This window comes from Dermacentor andersoni, chromosome 2 (genome assembly GCF_023375885.2).
Source record: "Dermacentor andersoni chromosome 2, qqDerAnde1_hic_scaffold, whole genome shotgun sequence".
Taxonomy (NCBI): domain Eukaryota; kingdom Metazoa; phylum Arthropoda; class Arachnida; order Ixodida; family Ixodidae; genus Dermacentor; species Dermacentor andersoni.
This window is the reverse complement of record NC_092815.1, coordinates 256,650,518-256,669,680: the sequence shown is the minus strand read 5'-3', so window position 1 is coordinate 256,669,680 and position 19,163 is coordinate 256,650,518. Positions and strand designations below refer to the sequence as shown.

Sequence of the window (19,163 nt, the reverse complement as noted above, 5' to 3'; positions counted from 1 at the left end):
AGTCGCTGCGAATCTGTGCGATTGCTGCATTGAGGCTTCATTCTATTACCCTCCATTTAGTTATACAAACACTATAATAACATATTTCACATAGTTTGCTCTCAGCGTTTACCTCCCTTTCACACAAGAAGCCGGTTCGGGAGACTCCATCGCGGCGACCGCGTGCAGTAGCATTCACTGTACGTATTCGCTTAAGAGATAGCATGTGTAAACGATTCTGTGCTTTCAATTTGCCCAAGATTATTATTTAGACAGTAAAAAACTTATCTCGTTTCGAAAGTACTTGCAGAAATTCCGGGAGAGCTCGCGCGTGGTGTTTTCAGTGAGCGCTGACAGCAAAATCTATGAGGAGCACGCCGCGTGATCCCTCATACTACGCCAGCGAGGCGCTTCCGATAGATCGCGACTCCATAACTCCTCGCCGCCAATATGAAATGGATCATTGGTAGAATCATTGTTAATCACCATAGAAGTAGCCGTCGTATCACGTGGCAAAACAGAAGACCCAAATTTATTCGGGTTGGCTTATAGTAAGTAACTGCAGCTGCACACGGAAGAAGAAATACTTAGCGCAGTTAATTTTCATTCTAAGCTCCTCTTTTGCTTTAATGAAACTCATCATGGCTGCCTGATTGTTTTAGTGCCTCTTACACCTTAGTCTGTTTACATGACGTGTCAGATGTAATATATCTTGCATCATCCAGGGAATTTTCACATTTTTCTTCTTTGTTTTGAAAGGAATAAAACACTGAATACTTTATTAACCAAGCATTCGAAATTAGTTACAAATGCGTTAACATCACAAGTAGAACTTAGTGCAGCAAATTCTTCAAAACTATCAGACAGAATGCCTATTATTGAAACATCAGTGCGAATAAAATCAGGAAATATAGAGAAAAAATTCTACTTAGTGGCCGAGAAACTTAAGGAGACAAGAACGACCTGGTGATCAGAAATTCTCTCAAGGACATCACTTCTGTAACCCTTTACAACAATGTTAGAACTAGCGAAAACCAAATCAAGCAGAGCAACGCATTGTGTAGGTTTATTGGTAATCTGGACAAGGTCAAATAAAAGAGAAAAGGCAACTAGTTCTCTATTTATGGAAGTCTTATTCACAAGTGTTAAAGTAGGCCAATGAATGCCGGGTGCATTAAAATCACCCATGCAAATGAGGTTACCTGTATTTAGCTGCTGCTCATTAATATAGCGACAAAGTTAGAGCGTGGTCTTCAGAGGAACTTGGTGGACGGTAAACGACGCCTATCGCGACATGTGCCTTGTCTAGATAAAGTTTACACCAGACTGATTCAATGTCACCTGGTGGTGACAATCATGAAAACTTGAGATCTGACCGAAAAAGCAACGCAATGCCACCACCTTTAAAGTGATGCTGATCTGTGCAAACTGCAACGTAGCCAGGAGGAGTGAAATCTGAGTCTAATATATTGCTACGGGATAGTATTTCCAATGACGAAGAGCCGAGCAGCAAGAAAACGATGACGATTAGAAGCTAGCGCGGGCTGTTGCCTCTTGGCCAAGCGCAGCGTATTTTCTTGTAAATATACTTGTACATAGCTTTTCGTCTGCATCTTCCTGCGTAACAATATCATCATGCAGCCAAGTCTCTGTGATACCAACCACATGAGGCGAGTGTGCAGAAGTTAAAAACAAAAAGTCTTCGAACTTGTTAGTTATGCTCCTGGCATTTATTTATGTTTAAAATTGAATGGTTACAATTGGAATTACAAGGCAGTCAGTCAAAAGAAGTGGAACGTAGTGACTCAGAAGGTTTAGCTGCAGCTGACGAATCGGGCGGTGTTGATCGAGATGTTCTGTTAATGAAGGATTTAGGGTCTCTGAAAGGGCATTGGACACATCATCCCAACTGTAGCGCACTTTGTTGATAAAAATGTAATCATAGCGTAGCTTGACAACAGCGCTCTGTCTTCGAAAAAATGCTGAGGTGTCCCAAAGATTTTTTCCGGACTGCACGAACACTGGCTGAAACATCTTCAGTGATGTAATATTGCAATCCTTTAAGCTTCGAGACGTTTCTCATCACTGCAGACTTTTCCAGAAAATTGAGCAGCTTAAGAATAGCTGGGCATGGACGCTCTCTGCGCTTTCCACCAATCCTGTGGCAATGCTCAATGTCATCATCATCATCATCATCAGCCTGGTTACGCCCACTGCAGGGCAAAGGCCTCTCCCATACTTCTCTAACTACCCCGGTCATGTGCTAAGTGTGGCCATGTTGTCCCTGCAAACTTCTTAATCTCATCCGCCTACCTAACTTTCTGCCGCCCTCTGCTACGCTTCCCTTCCCTTGGAATCCATTCCGTAACTCTTAATGACCATCAGTTATCTTCCCTCCTCATTACGTGTCCTGCCCATGCCCATTTCTTTTTCTTGATTCAACTAAGATATCATTAACTCGCGTTTGTTCCCTTACCCAATCTGCTCTTTTCTTATCCCTTAACGATACACCTATCATTCTTCTTTCCATAGCTCGTTGCGTCGTCCTCAATTTAAGTAGAACTCTTTTCGTAAGCCTCCAGGTTTCTGCCCCGTACGTGAATACTGGTAAGACACAGCTGTTATAAACTTTTCTCTTGAGGGATAATGGCAACCTGCTGTTCATGATCTGAGAATGCCTGCCAAACGCACCCCAGCCCATTCTTATTCTTCTGATTATTTCAGTCTCATGATCCGGATCCGCAGTCACTACCTGCCCTAAGTAGATGTATTCCCTTACCACTTCCAGTGTCTCACTACCTATCGTAAACTGCTGTTCTCTACCTGTTAAACATTAGTTTTGTTTTCTGCAGATTAATCTTTAGACCCACCCTTCGGCTTTGCCTCTCCAGGTCAGTGAGCATGCATTGCAGTTGGTCCCCTGAGTTACTAAGCAACGCAATATCATCAGCGAATCGCAAGTTACTAAGGCATTCTCCATTAACTCTTATCCCCAATTCTTCCCAATCCAGGTCTCTGAATACCTCCTGTAAACACGCTGTGAATAGCATTGGAGAGATCGTATCTCCCTGCCTGACGCCTTTCTTTATTGGGATTTTGTTGATTTCTTTATGGAGGACTACGGTGGCTGTGGAACCGCTATAGATATCTTTCAGTATTTTTACATACGGCTCGTCTACACCCTGATTCCGCAATGCCTCCATGACTGCTGAGGTTTCGACTGAATCAAACGCTTTCTCGTAATCAATGAAAGCTATATATAAAGGTTGGTTATATTCCGCACATTTTTCTATCACCTGATTGATAGTGTGAATATGGTCTATTGTTAAGTAGCCTTTCTCAATGTGTGGGGGCGTAATTTGCAGTATACCAGAAAATATCTGTGCCACCTTATCTAGCAAAGTATTCTCATTTTCATTCGGTTTTTCATCCAAGCAGTGTATAATAATGTTGCGACAGGATCGGTTATCAAGGTCGTCATTCTTGGCAACCAACTGAGCCACAGTTCCAGTTAGTGTTTTAACCTCGGAGCGGAGAAGATCGGAAACATTGGCATCAACCTTCTGGCCTGTTGTAGGCGATTTAAGTACTGCTACACAGTTTCCTAGTGCATCAAAACGCAAGTTTACAGAAGCTTGGAATGACTTATTTTTGGCGAGGTCCTCAGCCATCAGTTTTTGTTGTTCAAGAACCCCAGTAAGCATAGTGACAATGTCAGCATTTTCGATCAAACATGCCGCAGAAAAGAAATGTTGAGTGGCCATTGTGGAGCATGTAGAGCATTCAGAAGAACTGTTACTAGAATCATTACTTTTCGATGAATTGCCTAGCTTTTTTGAGAGATCAACTTTGGGGCGACCAGGATCCAGCTCCACGCCTCCGCTCAACAAAAGGCAACTGATACAGTACAAGGCATTCAAGCATAAATCAGCCGCGTCTTGTGGGCAAAGAAACAGCAGCAATGATTGATTGCCGGATTTCAAGCATCGACAATTTTCTAAATAACATACCTGTACAATGAAGAAACAGCGTTTTAACATGGTGTCGCTGCCGCCGTCACCTTGCCCACTGACGAGCGAAGCCTTGAGCGCCGCTTTGAAACCCTTGAATGGTGACATCGGGGTATCGCTTTAGATATTGATGGTGTGCGCACAAGTACCAGAGTTCCATGAAACATGCAGGCAAGTCGTTGATTTCCTGAGCATGCCAGAACTATCACACACAGAGGTGATAGGGCAGTCGGGTGATGCAGTGATGAAGGTCTTCTTGTGTAGCTCACAGAACGATGAATCAACCGGGAAACATGTGAAGATGATGTCACATGGCGTACACTCTGGTAAAGCAGGCTCGATGACGCATCCGAGGATCTGCACAAGGAAGAAACAGCGTTTTCACATCGTGTCGCCGCCGCTGTCACCTTGCACACTGAACGAGAATGGTCGCTTGGATGCCACCAGCTCCATGCACATAGGCATCTTGTGCTGCAATGGTTCTCTCAGTGCTTTGCATTATGTAGATGTCAACTGAATAAGGTCTGCCAATGTTTTTAGTGACTTCCAATTGTACGTTTTCCCGGTTAGTACGTAGTTTTCTCACATTTTTCCCCCAAAATGTATCAGTGAGATTCTACTGTATATACCTAGAAGTGCTCCACCTTGTAAGCACCAAGTAAAACTGCTAACCTTGATAGGACACACCAGGCAAGGGTGACAGAGAGGTCATTGCAGTTATGGCACTCTGTCATCCTCGGAAGGGAAAAATTGTCATCCACCTGAATTTTAGCGTGAAGCTACAAAGGTAACCCATACGGGTTTCTCAAAAGAAAGCCTTGCATTTGAAGAAAAATTCATCCTGGTGTGTAATTCCAACCCAGGACCAACACCTTTCTGGGCAAAACATTTCCGCATAACTTTGTCTGTTGTCCTTGTTTGTTGTGTCCTATTGTGGTTAGTACTTTTACTCAGAGCTACAATTACATACATTACAAGTTGAGTAACCACTAACTACTGCAATTTCTTAGTCTGATTTGGTCAGTTAATGTCTTTTTTAGAGCTAAAAGCACGGTTGTCTGCCTAGAACACCAACTCAACAGGAAGCTCTAAATATTTATAACATGTTACAGGTCTCCACCACCACAGCGCCAGCATTCCCACAGCCCTGTGGCCAAGAGGAGAAGACAATCCAGGTCGCCACACAGATCACATAACAGGTCACGTGCCTTGAGATCTAGGTCAAAATCCAAGGACCAAAAGAAACGGCGTCGCCACGAATTGCGTTCCAGGTCAAGAAGCAGGTCAAGGAAATCACTCACACAATCTTCCAGGTCAAAGCATCGTTAGTCAGCCAGAAGTGCATAAGGTACAGTCACCATCACACATAGACTGAGCACACCTCAAGCGCCTTTTCATTTCTCCTCTGAAGAGTGCTGGATGTATAAGGTTTCAGTGGCTTCAGTATGTTCGCTTAATGTGTTTGCCTTTGAGAGCATTCAGTGTTTGTGTTACAAACCTGTGTTTGTTAAAATTAAGTTGCTATACATGTGTCATCATTGTTAGAGTAAAGTTTGACGGTGACTGTGCATACCATTAAGAAATTACTGAAACCGAGTACCTCTCCTTGTCAGAGTGATCACATTGATACAAGAAAAAAAAATACCCCGTACCAAATGGTGTGCTGATTTATGCTTAGTTTTTTTCTATATTTATTGTGATGATGACAAACATTACCAACAGCAGCAGCATCTGAAAGACGTCAAGTCAATGCCATTCATAATGTGCTTGATTTTGTCAGATTTGGGCATGGAGGCATTGATGCACTTCAAAAGGTTGAGAACATCCTCAATATAGCTTTGAACGACTTGCCTGGCTGCTGTGCCCACTTGTGCAAACACTGCTCGGCGCGCAACTATCATATGGTGGGGTGCTCAAACACTTTTACAAGAGGAGCCTTGAATGCAAACCAGGTTGGAAAATCTGCCACGTGGTTTTTAAACCAGAGGTTAGCCTCATTAGAAAGATAGATGATATTGTTGAGTTTAGTGGTGTCATCCCATCAGTTGTGGATGCTTACCGTACTGTAAGACGATAGCCAGTCCTCCGCATCATTGTCGTCGGCGCCGCTGAAGACCATCGGATACCTCTAGTAAGGCGCCCCAAAGCAGATGACGGGCGGAGTGGGCGTGGATGGCAGGGGCTGGTTGCATTTTCAGGCATACCACGCCATAGCGAACAGGTGCAGAGTTCGAGGATGAAAATGAGGTTTATTGTCTGGAACAGGCAACTAGAGCAGTTACGCCTGGCAGTGTCCTGAACCGTAACTTCAGTGTCGTCTTGTGTGAAGCATTGACGATGCTGCTGCTGTCAGTGGCATTCGTGATCTTCAGTTCATGGTCTTCATCTTCTTCATCACAATATTTTTTATACTCCTGTCATACTGCAGAGCACAAGAATAGAATGATACCTTATATACTGGTACAGAGCTCCGATGAAAAAAAAAAAAAGAAGAAGAAGAAGACTAGGTATATGTGACCCCGCATTATGATAGGAGCCTGCCCAGTTCAACCACAGCAGCGGATGACTGCAATATCTGCAAGAGCTAGAGCTCCTGCAATCTCTCTGCATGCCATCCCCTTCTTATGGCACATTCGACTGGTCACTGTTGAGTGCTCCAGAGCACTCTTGTGGTGCAGTTTGCGTTCAGCTGGTCAAAATCAAGAGCTTGGAACACAATCGCCTGGCTCATTCAGGGCACTGTGCTTCAGCTCAGAGTGCTTGTTTTCATTGCAGTGAGAGGCAAAATTGGAACAAATAGAGAGAGGGAGATCAAATTTGATTTTAGAAATGGCTTTTTGCCCAAGCTGTCGTCTCAAGAGGTAAATAAAGATTGCTTGAGTGGTAAGGGCTGGCTACGGCTGATGGACGATGCCAGGCTCCTTACACTGAAGTACATGTAGGCTCATAGCCGCGTGCTGATCACTATCTTAGCTGTCTGGCAAATTTGCTTTCAGTGAAGCTTTTCATTTAAAACTGAATTCCGGAAAAAAAATCCAGCAGAATTTTTTCATTATTTTTTCACTTCAATTTAAAACACTGACTTCTACTCGTGAGTCATAACCCACTGTGCACTTCTGCAACCTTAAACCACAATATTCAAAGAAATGGTTCATGAATATTGGAAATTTCTAATATGAATTGAATAGTCTTGGCTATTTTGTTCAATAATGAACTATTCGAAATCGTCAAATAACAGGCATTTGAACCTCGGGGCAGGAATACTAATGCAACTTGGGTACTAGGCGCAAAAACACACACAATTGTGATCAACTCGCCAAACAAGACGTCCTTTTATACTAATGCAAGTGGAGACTATTCTTTTACCAGTCTAATTTATGTTGCACAAAGCTCAATGCCCTAATAAAAGCGAGATGGTACCCCTGTTTGAAGTTAATCTACCTCGGTGCAGCTGGCCTGGTGCTATGGCATGCCCTGCTTACTTGTTCTGCAACATTGTTGACAGGTCTCCCATTGCATATGGGGTGTAGACTGCTCATATATCTCCGACACAACAACCAACAAGAATGGCCCAACCTTGGCAGTGCCATGTGTTAGCCCACAGTGCATTCCAAAGAACAATGTCCAACTCAACTAGTATCTGAACCAACAAGAACTTGACAAATGTTAGACTTAATATTATGCTCTTATCCTGACCTCATTATGGATGTTTCATGCATACCTAGTGTAAGCGACCATCTAGCTCTTTCATTTAATGTTGTCTCCTCTGTTAAAGCCAACCGCAAAGACAAAAAATCTAATATATTGTTACGCATGAGGAAAACTAAGACTGGTGAATGTGCTTATGGTCCCGAGTGGGGGAAAGAAGAAAAGAACGACGCTGAGTTCATCAACTAGCTGGTTGATGAACTCAGCGTTGATGAACTCAACAATTTCACGCAGGCGACATGGACCACTTGGGTCTTGGCAGCTCTGCTACCACTCACCGTGAGGCGAGCTACGTTATAGGTGACTTCCTTGAGTCTGTTAATAATAACAAATGGTCCATCATAGGTGGCCAAAAGCTTTTGGCATAACCCGCATTTCCGTACTGGAGTCTGCAGCCAGACTAAATCACCAAGGCAAAAGGTTACCGGATAGTGGCAAATGTCGTAGCGTGCTTTTGATCTGTCCCTCGATGCCAAAGTACACAAATGAGCAATACGACGAGCTTCTTTGGCAAGGCAGAGAGTCTCAGTGACAGTGGATTTTCGTGGCTACAGAAAGAGAAAACGGTGTTGATATTGTACCGGGGTGGCTGTGCGTACAACAGAAAGAAAGGGCTATAGCCGGTAGTCTTGTGCTTGGCAGTGTTGAAAGCGTCTGTGATAAAAGGCAGTAAGTCATCCCAGTTCTTGTGGTCGGATGAAACATACATAGATAGCATCTTTACAATTGTTCAGTTGGTGTGCTCCGTAAACCCATTCGTTTGTGGATGGTATGGTGTCGAGTGACGCAAGTGGGATTCACACGAATGAAGCAGCTCCTCTACGACATCTGCTGTGAATTGTTGTCCACAGTCACACGAGGCGGACCATGTCACAGGATGACATATTGCAGCAGGAATGTTGAAACGTCAGTGGCAGTTGCGGAGGGCACGGCCGCCGTCTCGCAGTAGTGTGTGAGGTAGTCGACACAAGCAACTATCCAATGATGTCCCTTGACTGATTAGGGAAAAGGGCCCACGAAGTCAATGCCCACTTGTTGAAAGGCTTGCTTGGAGGCGGTATCGGCTGCAGGAGGCCAGCTGGAGCAGTAGAAGAGCGTTTGTGGCGCTGACACTGCATGCCGCTGGCCAAATACGTCTCAACAGACTGTCGCATTGCAGGCTAATAAAAGCATTCCTGAATCTGGTAGAGCGTCCTCGCCGAACCTAAATGGCCAGATGCAGGGTCGTTGTGCATAACACTCAGATTCGCTGCGCGAAGGCTCTTCGGTACTACTTGGAGAAAACGTGCGCCAGTGCTGGAAAAGTTCTTATACAGGAGCCCATCACGTACACAGAAATGGTTTGTTGTCGTTGAGGTGGTTGTAGCGGTGAAGAGCGGTGTTAATTTAGCGTCGTTTCGCTGTTCGGCTTTGAAACAGTTGAAGTCTGGAAAACGTGGAGACACAGAAGCCATGAGGTGATCGAAGTCATCGGTGTCACAGTCCTGTAGTGCTAAGTGGCATACGCGAGAGGCAGTCCGCATCAGTGTGTCGTCGACCGCTCTTATAAGAGACAGTGAAGCGCGCAAGGGGGCCATAAGAGTCACGAAGATTCACAAGCCAACACAATGAGTGGTGGTCGGTGACCGCTGTAAAGGGGTATCCATACAGGTAAGAACAAAACCACTGAACCGCAAATATTACCGCGAGGCATTCTTCTTCCGTGACAGTGTAATTCTGCTTGGGCCTACTTGATGAATGACTTGCATTTGCGATCGCATGTTTGTGGTCACCGTAGCGTTGAACTAGGACGACACCAATACCTGTGCCACTGGCATCCATATGGAGTTCCGTCAGAGCTGAAGGACTGAAGTGTTGAAGAACCAGTCGTGATGTCAGCAGAAACTTCAACTGACGAAAAGAAGAGTTGCACTCCGAAGTCCACTCAAAGGGGGTGTCCTTTCGTAGCAGGCATGTCAGCAGATACGCGACATCGGTGAATTAATTAATAAAGCGGCGGAAATAGGAAGAAAGCCCCAGAAAACTGTGCAGCTCCTTTACAGAGCGCAGTGAACTGAACACTTCAATGGCTGCTGTTTTCTGGGGATCAGGGCGGATGCCATTCTTATCGACGAGGTGCTCAAGCACAAGGGTTTGGCGGGCCTCCGAAGTGGCATTTCTTGGAGTTTAAAACTAGGCCAGCGTTTCTGATGCAGTTCAGGACAATATCCAGACGCGAGTTGTGTTCACTGAAGGTGCGGCCAAAGATGACGCCGTTGAGGTAGCACATGCAGATGTTCCACTTCAAGCCACGCAGAATAGTGTCCATAAATATCTCAAGAGTTGCCAGAGCATTGCACAGTCCAAATGGCATCACATTAAATTCGAAGAGCCCATCAGGGGTTACAAAGGCAGTCTTCTCCTTGTCCTCGGGAGGCATCGGAATGCGCCAATAGGCGGATCATAAATCTACTGAGGAAAAGTAAGAGGCGGAATGAAGGCAGTCTATAGCATTATCAATAGGTGGGAGTGGGTGCACGTCCTTTTTTGTTACTGTATTCAAATGGCAGTAGTCGACGCAATATCTCCATGATCCATCTTTTTTTTTAACAAGAATCACTAGAGCTGCCTACAGACTCGCTGACTCTTGTACAACTCCCTTTTTCATCATTTCGTGCATTTGTTCGTTGATAATCTGGCACTCTGATGGTGAAACGCGATATGGCTTTTGCATAATCCGATTTGCCGAACTCGTGTTGATGGTATGGCGTGTTGGAAATGCGGAGATTGCAGGTATTTTGTCCTGCGCAAAGTCAAACACCGAAACATACTTTGAAAGCATACCCACTAACGTTCGGCCACACCCACTAATGTTTGCTGTTCACTCATGCTGAGCGATTTATTTACTATTGACAAAAGGGCTGTTTATGAACTGTGGCCATCAGGTTCTTCCGGCACATCTGTAGGTTCAGCCACAGATAAAGACGCGTGTTCCCTAGCGAAGGCTAATTTCATACCGTCTGGCAGTATAATGGGCTCCTTAGAACAGTTTAAAGTCCATAAGCCAGTGCGTCCACCTTTGATCGACACCACACAATGTGGCACCAACACATTCTTCTTCACACAGTTAATGTGCATCGGTTCTACGGTAGCATCGAAGCTGTCGGAATCGGCACCGCAGCAGACAATGGGAACACAAACGGTAGATGATTCAGGTACGACTGTATCACCACAAACACACAGTGTAGTTTCGCGATCTACAGGGTTCTCCAGGAGTCCTGACGGAATCCTACCTTGCCTGTGCGGCAGTCGACAGTAGCACCACACTGCCGCAAGAAGTCCATACCGAGAATAACATCATGGGTCGACCGAGGAATAATTACAAACTCTGTTGTAATAACATGGCCTCCCAAAAACACGTCAGCACTACACACCTCAATAGGTCCCAATGGCTCGCCACTCACTCCACAGAACTTCGAATCTTCGTCCCAATTAAACAAAACCTTTCACCCTAACACGTGTTTAAAAGAGACACTCATGACCGAAATTGTTGTGCCTGTGTCCACCAGAGCCATCACATGCACATTATCTACAAGAATGCACACTTTGTTTGTAAGCATCAACACAGGAGGTATTTCTGTCAGTAGCATTTCTCCATCAACCTCACTTCCATCGGCTGTGCTAGCTAGTTTTTCGGTAACGAAGGGGACGTGGTGCGACGCAGCGGTGAGGGAAAACGGGGAGCGCAACATCCTGGTGGGGGTGTCAAACTTCTGTCAGATGCTGGGGAGTGATTCCAGGAGCTGCTCAGCCAATACTCGTCGCCAGATGATACATGTGCTGGCCACGGGTAACCGTGTGGCCATTCGGAGGGTCGAGAAAACTCTGAGGGCTTGCCATACCACGTGGTCATACGCTGGTTGCAAAACCCCAATATATGACCCGGGACACCGCAGGAGTAACACTACGGGAGAGGTCGAACCCTTGGTTCTTCGTTGATGAACCGGATATTATCATTTTCCCTCATGTAGTGGGTTGGTTTGCGGGCTTTCGTTTACGGATGAAGTGCCACAGCGTAACACCGTGCAGTTTTTAGATTTAAGATTAACCTTTCATGACGGGCAAGCTTGTTGGCAGTATTTCCCATGTGCCGAGAAAGGGTTGCTGCCGTATAATTCATGTCATTCCAAAATTGTCAAGCGTGGAATTGCTATGCTCTTCTTGGAGTCTGCCTTCAGAAAATCGTGTACAAACACGACGCAGGCCTCATTCAATAAATCAGATTAAGCGACTTAAAGCAGCATGTTTCCCTGACTCGGTGACCTCGGTCACCGAAAGCCCGTTACGGAAGGTTCAAATTCAAATTCTTTTATTTTTTCCATGAAAATACAATAAAAGTTAAAGGTACCAGGGAGGAAGAGAGTGCCAGAACCGTAAGACCTGCAGTGATTTCTTATGTTCATAAGGTCTCCCATAACCTCAAGAAGGTGGCAGGACGGTATGGTGTACCCATTGCCTTTTCTGCCCCCGTCAAACTGGCTCGACTCTGTTCGAGAACCACTCGCGAGGAGACCAGTTTGCAAGGCTGTGGCAAGAAACATGGCACGTCCTACGGGAGATGCACTACGGGCGTGGTGTATGAAATTCCCCTTGAGTGCGGCAAGTCCTACATAGGACAGACTGGATGCTGCATAAATGAACGAGCCAGGGAACGCAAACTAAATCTAGTGAAAGATGGCGTGGCACATTTGCCAGCGCACTGCAAGGCCTGCATGTGCAAACCACATTATTCTGAGATTAGGATTCTTGGCAGAATTATAAATCAAACAGCATGTGAGCTAATGGAAGCTTATTATATAAAAAATAAAAGTTCAAATTGCATTAGTGATACATCTATTATGCTCTACGAATCGGAAACAATATTGTTTGACCGCTCGGTAGCGTAGATTTGTGAACAGCCTGCGCATGCGTGTATGTGTATATATATTCATGGGTCACAGCCCAAATTAAACCAGTTGGAAGTGCCGCACGTGTCTTCCTTTTGGGTGTGTTTTAACTTGAGGCAAAAAACATGTCTTTTAGCAAGCACCAACTAGGCCAACAAGGCAAACTTCAATGACATAAACATTGAACCACCTATCTAACTTCTTTGACCTTCTTAAGAAACTTTGATGATTGCACGGTAGACAATAACTGGATCATATTTAGAAACAAAATACATGAACTCACTGATAAGTTTATTCTGTGGCATACAATATCATCAATTTCTAAGGTGCCTTGGTTTAATTCCCACCTAAAGAAGCTTTGCATTCGGAAAAAGCTCCTGTACTGCCTCACAAAAGGATGTACTTTGGTATTTAGGTAGGATGCTCTCCAGAACGCGAACAAAGCTTACATGGCAGCTAAAAAACGTGCTGAAAGTCTATTTCAAGAACGCACTTTGCCTACAATACTTACAAATGATCCAAAATTGTTTTGGCACATTATTAACCCTTCCAAAGGTAACACAGTAGCCCTAACTGATTGTAGTGGATCAACAATACCCTACGCTGAATGTCCCCGAATCCTGAACTAATAGTAATTTCATTCTATGTCCTGATCCTGTGCTTCCAACCCTAGAGAGTTACAATTACCTGGCTATGAATATTGTCATTGAGCCACTAGGGGTAGGAAATTTAATGAAAAATCTCAAGGTATTGTCGAGCCCTGGCACAGACCTCGTTGATGCAAAGTTTTTGAAAAACACTGCTGCTTACTCATCTTTAATACTTCCAAAAATATTTTAGCAATCTTTGGACACCCATCAGCTCCCTGGAGACTGGAAAATTGGGAAGGTAGGTCCACTTTATAAGTCCGGTAACAAAAGCTCACCTCATAACTACCGCCCAATTTCCCTCACTAGCATTCCTTGCAAAGTACTTGAACATATCTTGTTTTCACATTTAGGTAAGCACTTAGGTGATAACTCAATCTTCACATGCCCACAGCATGGTTCTCGCAAAAGTTTGTCCTGTGAATCACAACGGCTGTTGTTCACTCTCAATCTTCATCTTACTCTCGATAAAAGTTCATGCGCAGACTGTTTTCTTTGCAAAGGCTTCTGAGAAGGTGTGTCACAAAGTACTCATTTTTAAGCCTAGTAAACTGAATCTTGATCCTAATGTGTTTGCATGGCTAGAGCACTTTCTTCTTAGTCGATCACCGTGCATAGCATTCCATTTAGCCCTGTTGAATCTGGCATTCCTCAAGGATCAGCCCTCTCCTCTGTCTAACTTATATTGACAACTTACCCAATGAAATTTCTTATAACACTTTTCTGTTTGCCAATGATTGCATTATTGTTCGTGAAATTTTTGACATTGCTGACACTAACATCCTGCAAAACGACATAAATGCTGTCTGTTAATGCAACTAAACCCATGTACAGTCGGGTACAACTTTAGATAAAAAGGAGGCCCCGTCCAGATGACCGAAGCATGACGGACGATTGCCTCCGCAACTAAAATAGTCCCGCTCAAACAAAAAACCCTGCTTCTAAAACACGCAATTCTCGGTATAAATAAAGATTTTTGTATTTTGATGACTGGTTTGGTAGAGCTCTTGTGAGCTACAACACATGTCGGATCGCGAGAGAAAAACAACCCCGTCACTTTTGTAGAAACCTGTACATTGTAACATAGCATTCTAAAAGACACACTTCTGGTCCACTTTGTTGTGCTATGCTTCCCGCTGGTAGTATACTCGGAACTTCTAACAAGAAGACCATATCAATACGCGCTGTCCATAATGCAGGATCGTAGGCCCACGGCAGGCGCACTTGCCGTAGGGTTTTTCAGCTTTCTGCTCAGCCTCGCACGCCTCTCACGGTTAGCCTGTCTTGTGGAAATAAATATTATTATATTATTAATGCTATTAGATATTATAGTTTCTTCACTGTAGTTTATAGATATCGTCCAAATTTCTTAAGCTAGTCATGCATTTAATCTGTATTACATAAATATTTTTATGACATGCTTATGGGAGTCATTTCAAACTAGATTGCTCAGCCTGACAAAGTACAAATAAAAGTCTGAATGTTTATTCCAATTTGGTATTCCTAAACAGATTATATTGGCAGAACTTTATGCCTGCTTGCATTTTCAGCAATTCAATGTTCAGAGCTGGAAACACTGATTCCTTTTCTTGCTATGGAAAGACTGCTTCAATGTCGACAGCAAGCTATAATTATTCATTTCGAAAGTGTTGAGCAATGACTATATCCCTAAGCTTATCAATGCATTTTTGTTCCACAAACACAATTAAGTTTTCTTTCTCCCTCTCATTGACAGCCATGTAATGAAACTGTTCACTTTCATAAGTATCAGGATGCAAACATTCTGGAGTTTGTCCTGAGCATTTGTTTGCATCCTATAGTATGCATGTTTGTATCAAGTTGTGGTGTTGCAAACGCAGTGATCTACGCATATTTTTATACTGCAACAAACGAATTTATGGAACTCTGTTTTCAAGTCTACAGTGTGGCCATGCAGTAACGACTACATTAATAAGCAAAAAAGAATTGTAGCTTCAGTGTACGTGTTGGAATCTATGCAAAGTGAAGTTTTTGTCAAGTGGTCAATTAAATGCTGTTAAAGTAACTGCAATATATACAGTTTATCTTATTTTCAACAATCCAACATGTCATCTTTTACAAGGTTTGCTTATGCATCGCATAGGTCACAACCTTAGTGTCATGTAATGTTTATGCACTACACTGTTCACAACTATACCGAAACGCAAATGGCAGTTAATGTAGATGCACACTGCGAGACATCAACACAGTGACGTTTGTTGAGCAAGGAATGGCGCGAGGTGTATGCAGATGAATGAATGACATGTGCTTATGTACTTATTTATTTATATACCTCGCAGGCTGCAAGGTTGGAGTATTATACGAGGGGGAATAAAAAAGTTGTTACAAAAGAAAGAAGGGCACAACATTAAGAAAAACCAGGAAAAAAGCAGCCCCAATACAATGCACCAACTAGCCCAATGTGTTTTATTGGCACAACATTATACAATACTTAACAAACAATAACAGAAAAATTTACTGCCCATGCACCCTGTACAGATGGTAAACCAGCGAAGCTGAAATGTGCGGCTCCGGTGTTTGTCACTGGGTTAATTCCAATGGTTTATTCAAGTCTTTCTATATTATTGGTTATGTCTGTGTTTCTTAATAAGGTTATGCACATGTTTGGCTTGGGTTTATCACATTGTCTATTTTGAATGCCACGCGTCGCGCTTCACAACATCACCATCATGGAAAGTGCAAAGAGTGGTTCATTGTGCTGATCCAGCGGGTCCATCAAAGTCTTTCTGAATTATGTTACACATTTGTGTTTTATAATGCGTTAATCATAGTATTTATGACTCGGTTATGCACTGTAGTTACCAAGTGACACATTGGGGCTGCACATTTCATTCAATTAAACTCAGGGACACATTTTTGAACCAATTGGGAAGTCGGAGAGAGTCTGCTGCACGCGCACTCTGGTGCTAGCGAGAAACGACGTCACTATCGGTGTAGCCGATGGCCCACCACACCTTTGGTGCGAGATAATAATGACATCATGATCGTGTCTTAACCCCGTCCCCCTCTGTGTCCCTTCCCTGCAATAATACATAGATGAATGTATATGTTTTAAATGCATAAGCATTTCTATGTCTAGCCAACAAGAAAATTCTCTGTCCATCACACAAGACGAATGCAATGGCTCACACCGCCCTAAACATTGGCTCACACTTCTACACTAGGGTTTTCGTGATCGGACCATGAGTGTTTTGCCTAGGCATTTACAGCTTTACTCTAAAAAGAATGAACACCTTTCTTCTAAAGACCAAGACGATCATGAGACGCACTAACAAATGAAAGTTTATTGAACATGCCGAGTAAATGCTGGTTGACAAGCAATAAATCGAAGTTACACAAAAAGCAGAAGAAAAATCGGATGTGTGTCCATACAGATCCCAACAGGAAACACATCCATCTCTGAAAGTGTAACAGCGGCCATGCTGACACAAGATTCTCCTAGTGTCTTTGCATCTGCAGTTTCCATAATTTCTCTAGGCAGCCGATCTCGACAGAATGCTAGCTTCATCCTCGACGTCTGAGCATGTATGTTTTTTTGTTTGTCCTATGTGTTCTCTGGTGCCGTTTGCAGCCAGGCTATTCTTTATTTTTTTTTAGACTGCAACAAGTAACTTTAATGGCCCTTATGATGATTCTGTGTACCTTATAAAATCTTTTATTTGGCCAATGTAGCAAGAATGTATAGTGTGAAGCAGTAAGAACAGGGTACGCTAACTTCTAATTAAAAGGTTTATTGTGAAAATGCAGTGATCTATAAAGGTTACCAGAAAGTACTACAGCAATAAAACCTGATAAAGACTAGTGCTTGGTGAAACCAAACATAAAAGCGGGAAAGGGAGAAAGTACATATAGATATACAAGTTCAGGGAAAAAAAACATTCTGATCACCAAGTGTGCATGTGGCTACCTTCCAAGAATCTCATTTTTTTTCCAATGGCATGGAACTGGAAGTGTGCTTGCATAAGCAAGCTGTCAGTCGGTCTATTGGAATAACAACAGTGTTTCTTGAAAGAGGCTGGCATGCAAGATTGGCAATTGCAATGATTTTTTTCCTGCACTTGGAATTTTTCTGTATTTTCTTGCTGTAGCATTTTTATTTATGTTTGGCTGCATCAAGCACCAATTTTTATATAGCCTTCAAAGATCTCTGTCTTTTTTTTTTTTTCTGGGGAAAACACGGGGAAGGCGCGAGATGAAAATTCAAGACGATGAGCAAAACGGGAACAAGATGAAAGCAGGAGCCAACATTTCGACAAGTGGACCTTTTCATAATTATTTATTTTTATTCATATACGCTAAAGGCCCATTCGGGCATTTCATGGGGCGTAGGGGGTGGAGCCAGTCACAGTTACAAATGTGTAAAAAAGAACATTGGTAACATACAGTGACATAATTATACACAGAAAGAATAACATACGCAAGTAAGCACTCAACACAGAAATAATCACACATTTAGGAAAATCTTCAACTTGTTAACAAGAACATCATGTTAATGGCAGATACAATGTGCCTTGGTAGTTTATTCCAATGATATATTGCCAAAAGTAATTGTGAATGACGATACAGATTAGCACGAGCAAAAAAGGGTTGCACTTTAAATGGGTGATGAAAACGCTGAAAAATACTATGAGCTGCATTGATGTAAGATTTGCGCAACAGGGATCTACTATGATAAAGCGCGTGAAAATGTGATATATTAGACGGCGGTTTTGAAGAGGGCAATGAAAGTGATTCCTTGATATCCATAACATTGTAGTTTCGCGAGTATTTCTTTGTGATATATCTTGCTTTATTTTGTATTGCTTCGAGTTGATCGATCAGATCAACTCAAAGGAGGCAAGTCCACTTGTTGAAACGTTGGCTCCTGCTTTCACCTTGTTCTCGTTTTGTTCATCGTCTTTTCATTTTCTGGTAATTTGTGTAACTCGCCACATTTTTACAATGAACTTTAGTTGAAAGTTAGTCCTCATCCATCTCTAATGTTATCTTGTTGATACTGCTTCATGCTATCACCCTTGCAACATTTGTGTGTGTGTGTGTGTGTGTGTGTGTGTGTGTGTGTGTGTGTGTGTGTGTGTGTGTGTGTGTGTGTGTGTGTGTGTGTGTGTGTGTGTGTGTGTGTGTGTGTGTGTGTGTGTGTGTGTGTGTGTGTGTGTGTGTGTGTGTGTGTGTGTGTGTGTGTGTGTGTGTGTGTGTGTGTGTGTGTGTGTGTGTGTGTGTGTGTGCGTGCGTGTGTGGATTTGGATGTGAAATCGGGCCCTTGGGCAGAGGTATCATTCTTCTCCTGTGCAGCTTCATGAATTCATTAACTATAGTGCAACAGAAATACGATGGACAAGAACGAAGTGAACACACCGAGCGCTTCGTTCTTGTCCATTGTCTATCTGTTGCGCTTTAGTTCCTAATGAATACACACCAACTCGTCCAGTTTTCAGTTATTATGGCGGGCTTATAAGCCCCCTTCTGTCCTGGAATATCTGCATGGCTATGTATCCTGTAATTTCTGGCCATATGCTTGCAAGTCGTGTGTCAATCTCCTGGTTTCCTGACAATCTCACGTGATGTGCAGGCCCAGACAGTTTCTGGTGAATCCATGCAGGTGTGCAAGGTGTTGTGCAGGGTGTGATCTTCACACGAGTGCTGCTTTGATTGCTTTCAGTTTAGCTTTTCTACGTGTAGGATGACCTGGAATGGTACTTACTTATATGGGGTTTAGTTTTCTGTTTACACTGTAAATAGTAGTTTACACTGCTATTGCCACATCAGTGTACTATATGTGCCTGATGTTTGCTTGCATCTTCATGATTAGCAACCTCCTCTGTGTGTTTTGCAGTTGCACATAGTCTCCTGGCCTA

At 43.3% G+C, this 19,163-nt stretch overlaps 1 protein-coding gene across 1 annotated transcript in view; it reads left to right on the top strand.

The window, feature by feature from the left end:
• LOC126539742 (U2 small nuclear ribonucleoprotein auxiliary factor 35 kDa subunit-related protein 1-like) overlaps positions 1 to 14,259 on the top strand; it is a 283,793-nt gene extending 269,534 nt beyond the window's left edge. The window contains exon 10 of the mRNA XM_050186590.3: positions 5,102 to 14,259. Coding sequence (XP_050042547.1) covers positions 5,102 to 5,318 — 217 coding nt within the window. The 3' untranslated portion in view covers positions 5,319 to 14,259. The remainder of the gene's footprint in view (positions 1 to 5,101) is intronic.
• The last annotated feature ends 4,904 nt before the right edge of the window (positions 14,260 to 19,163 follow it).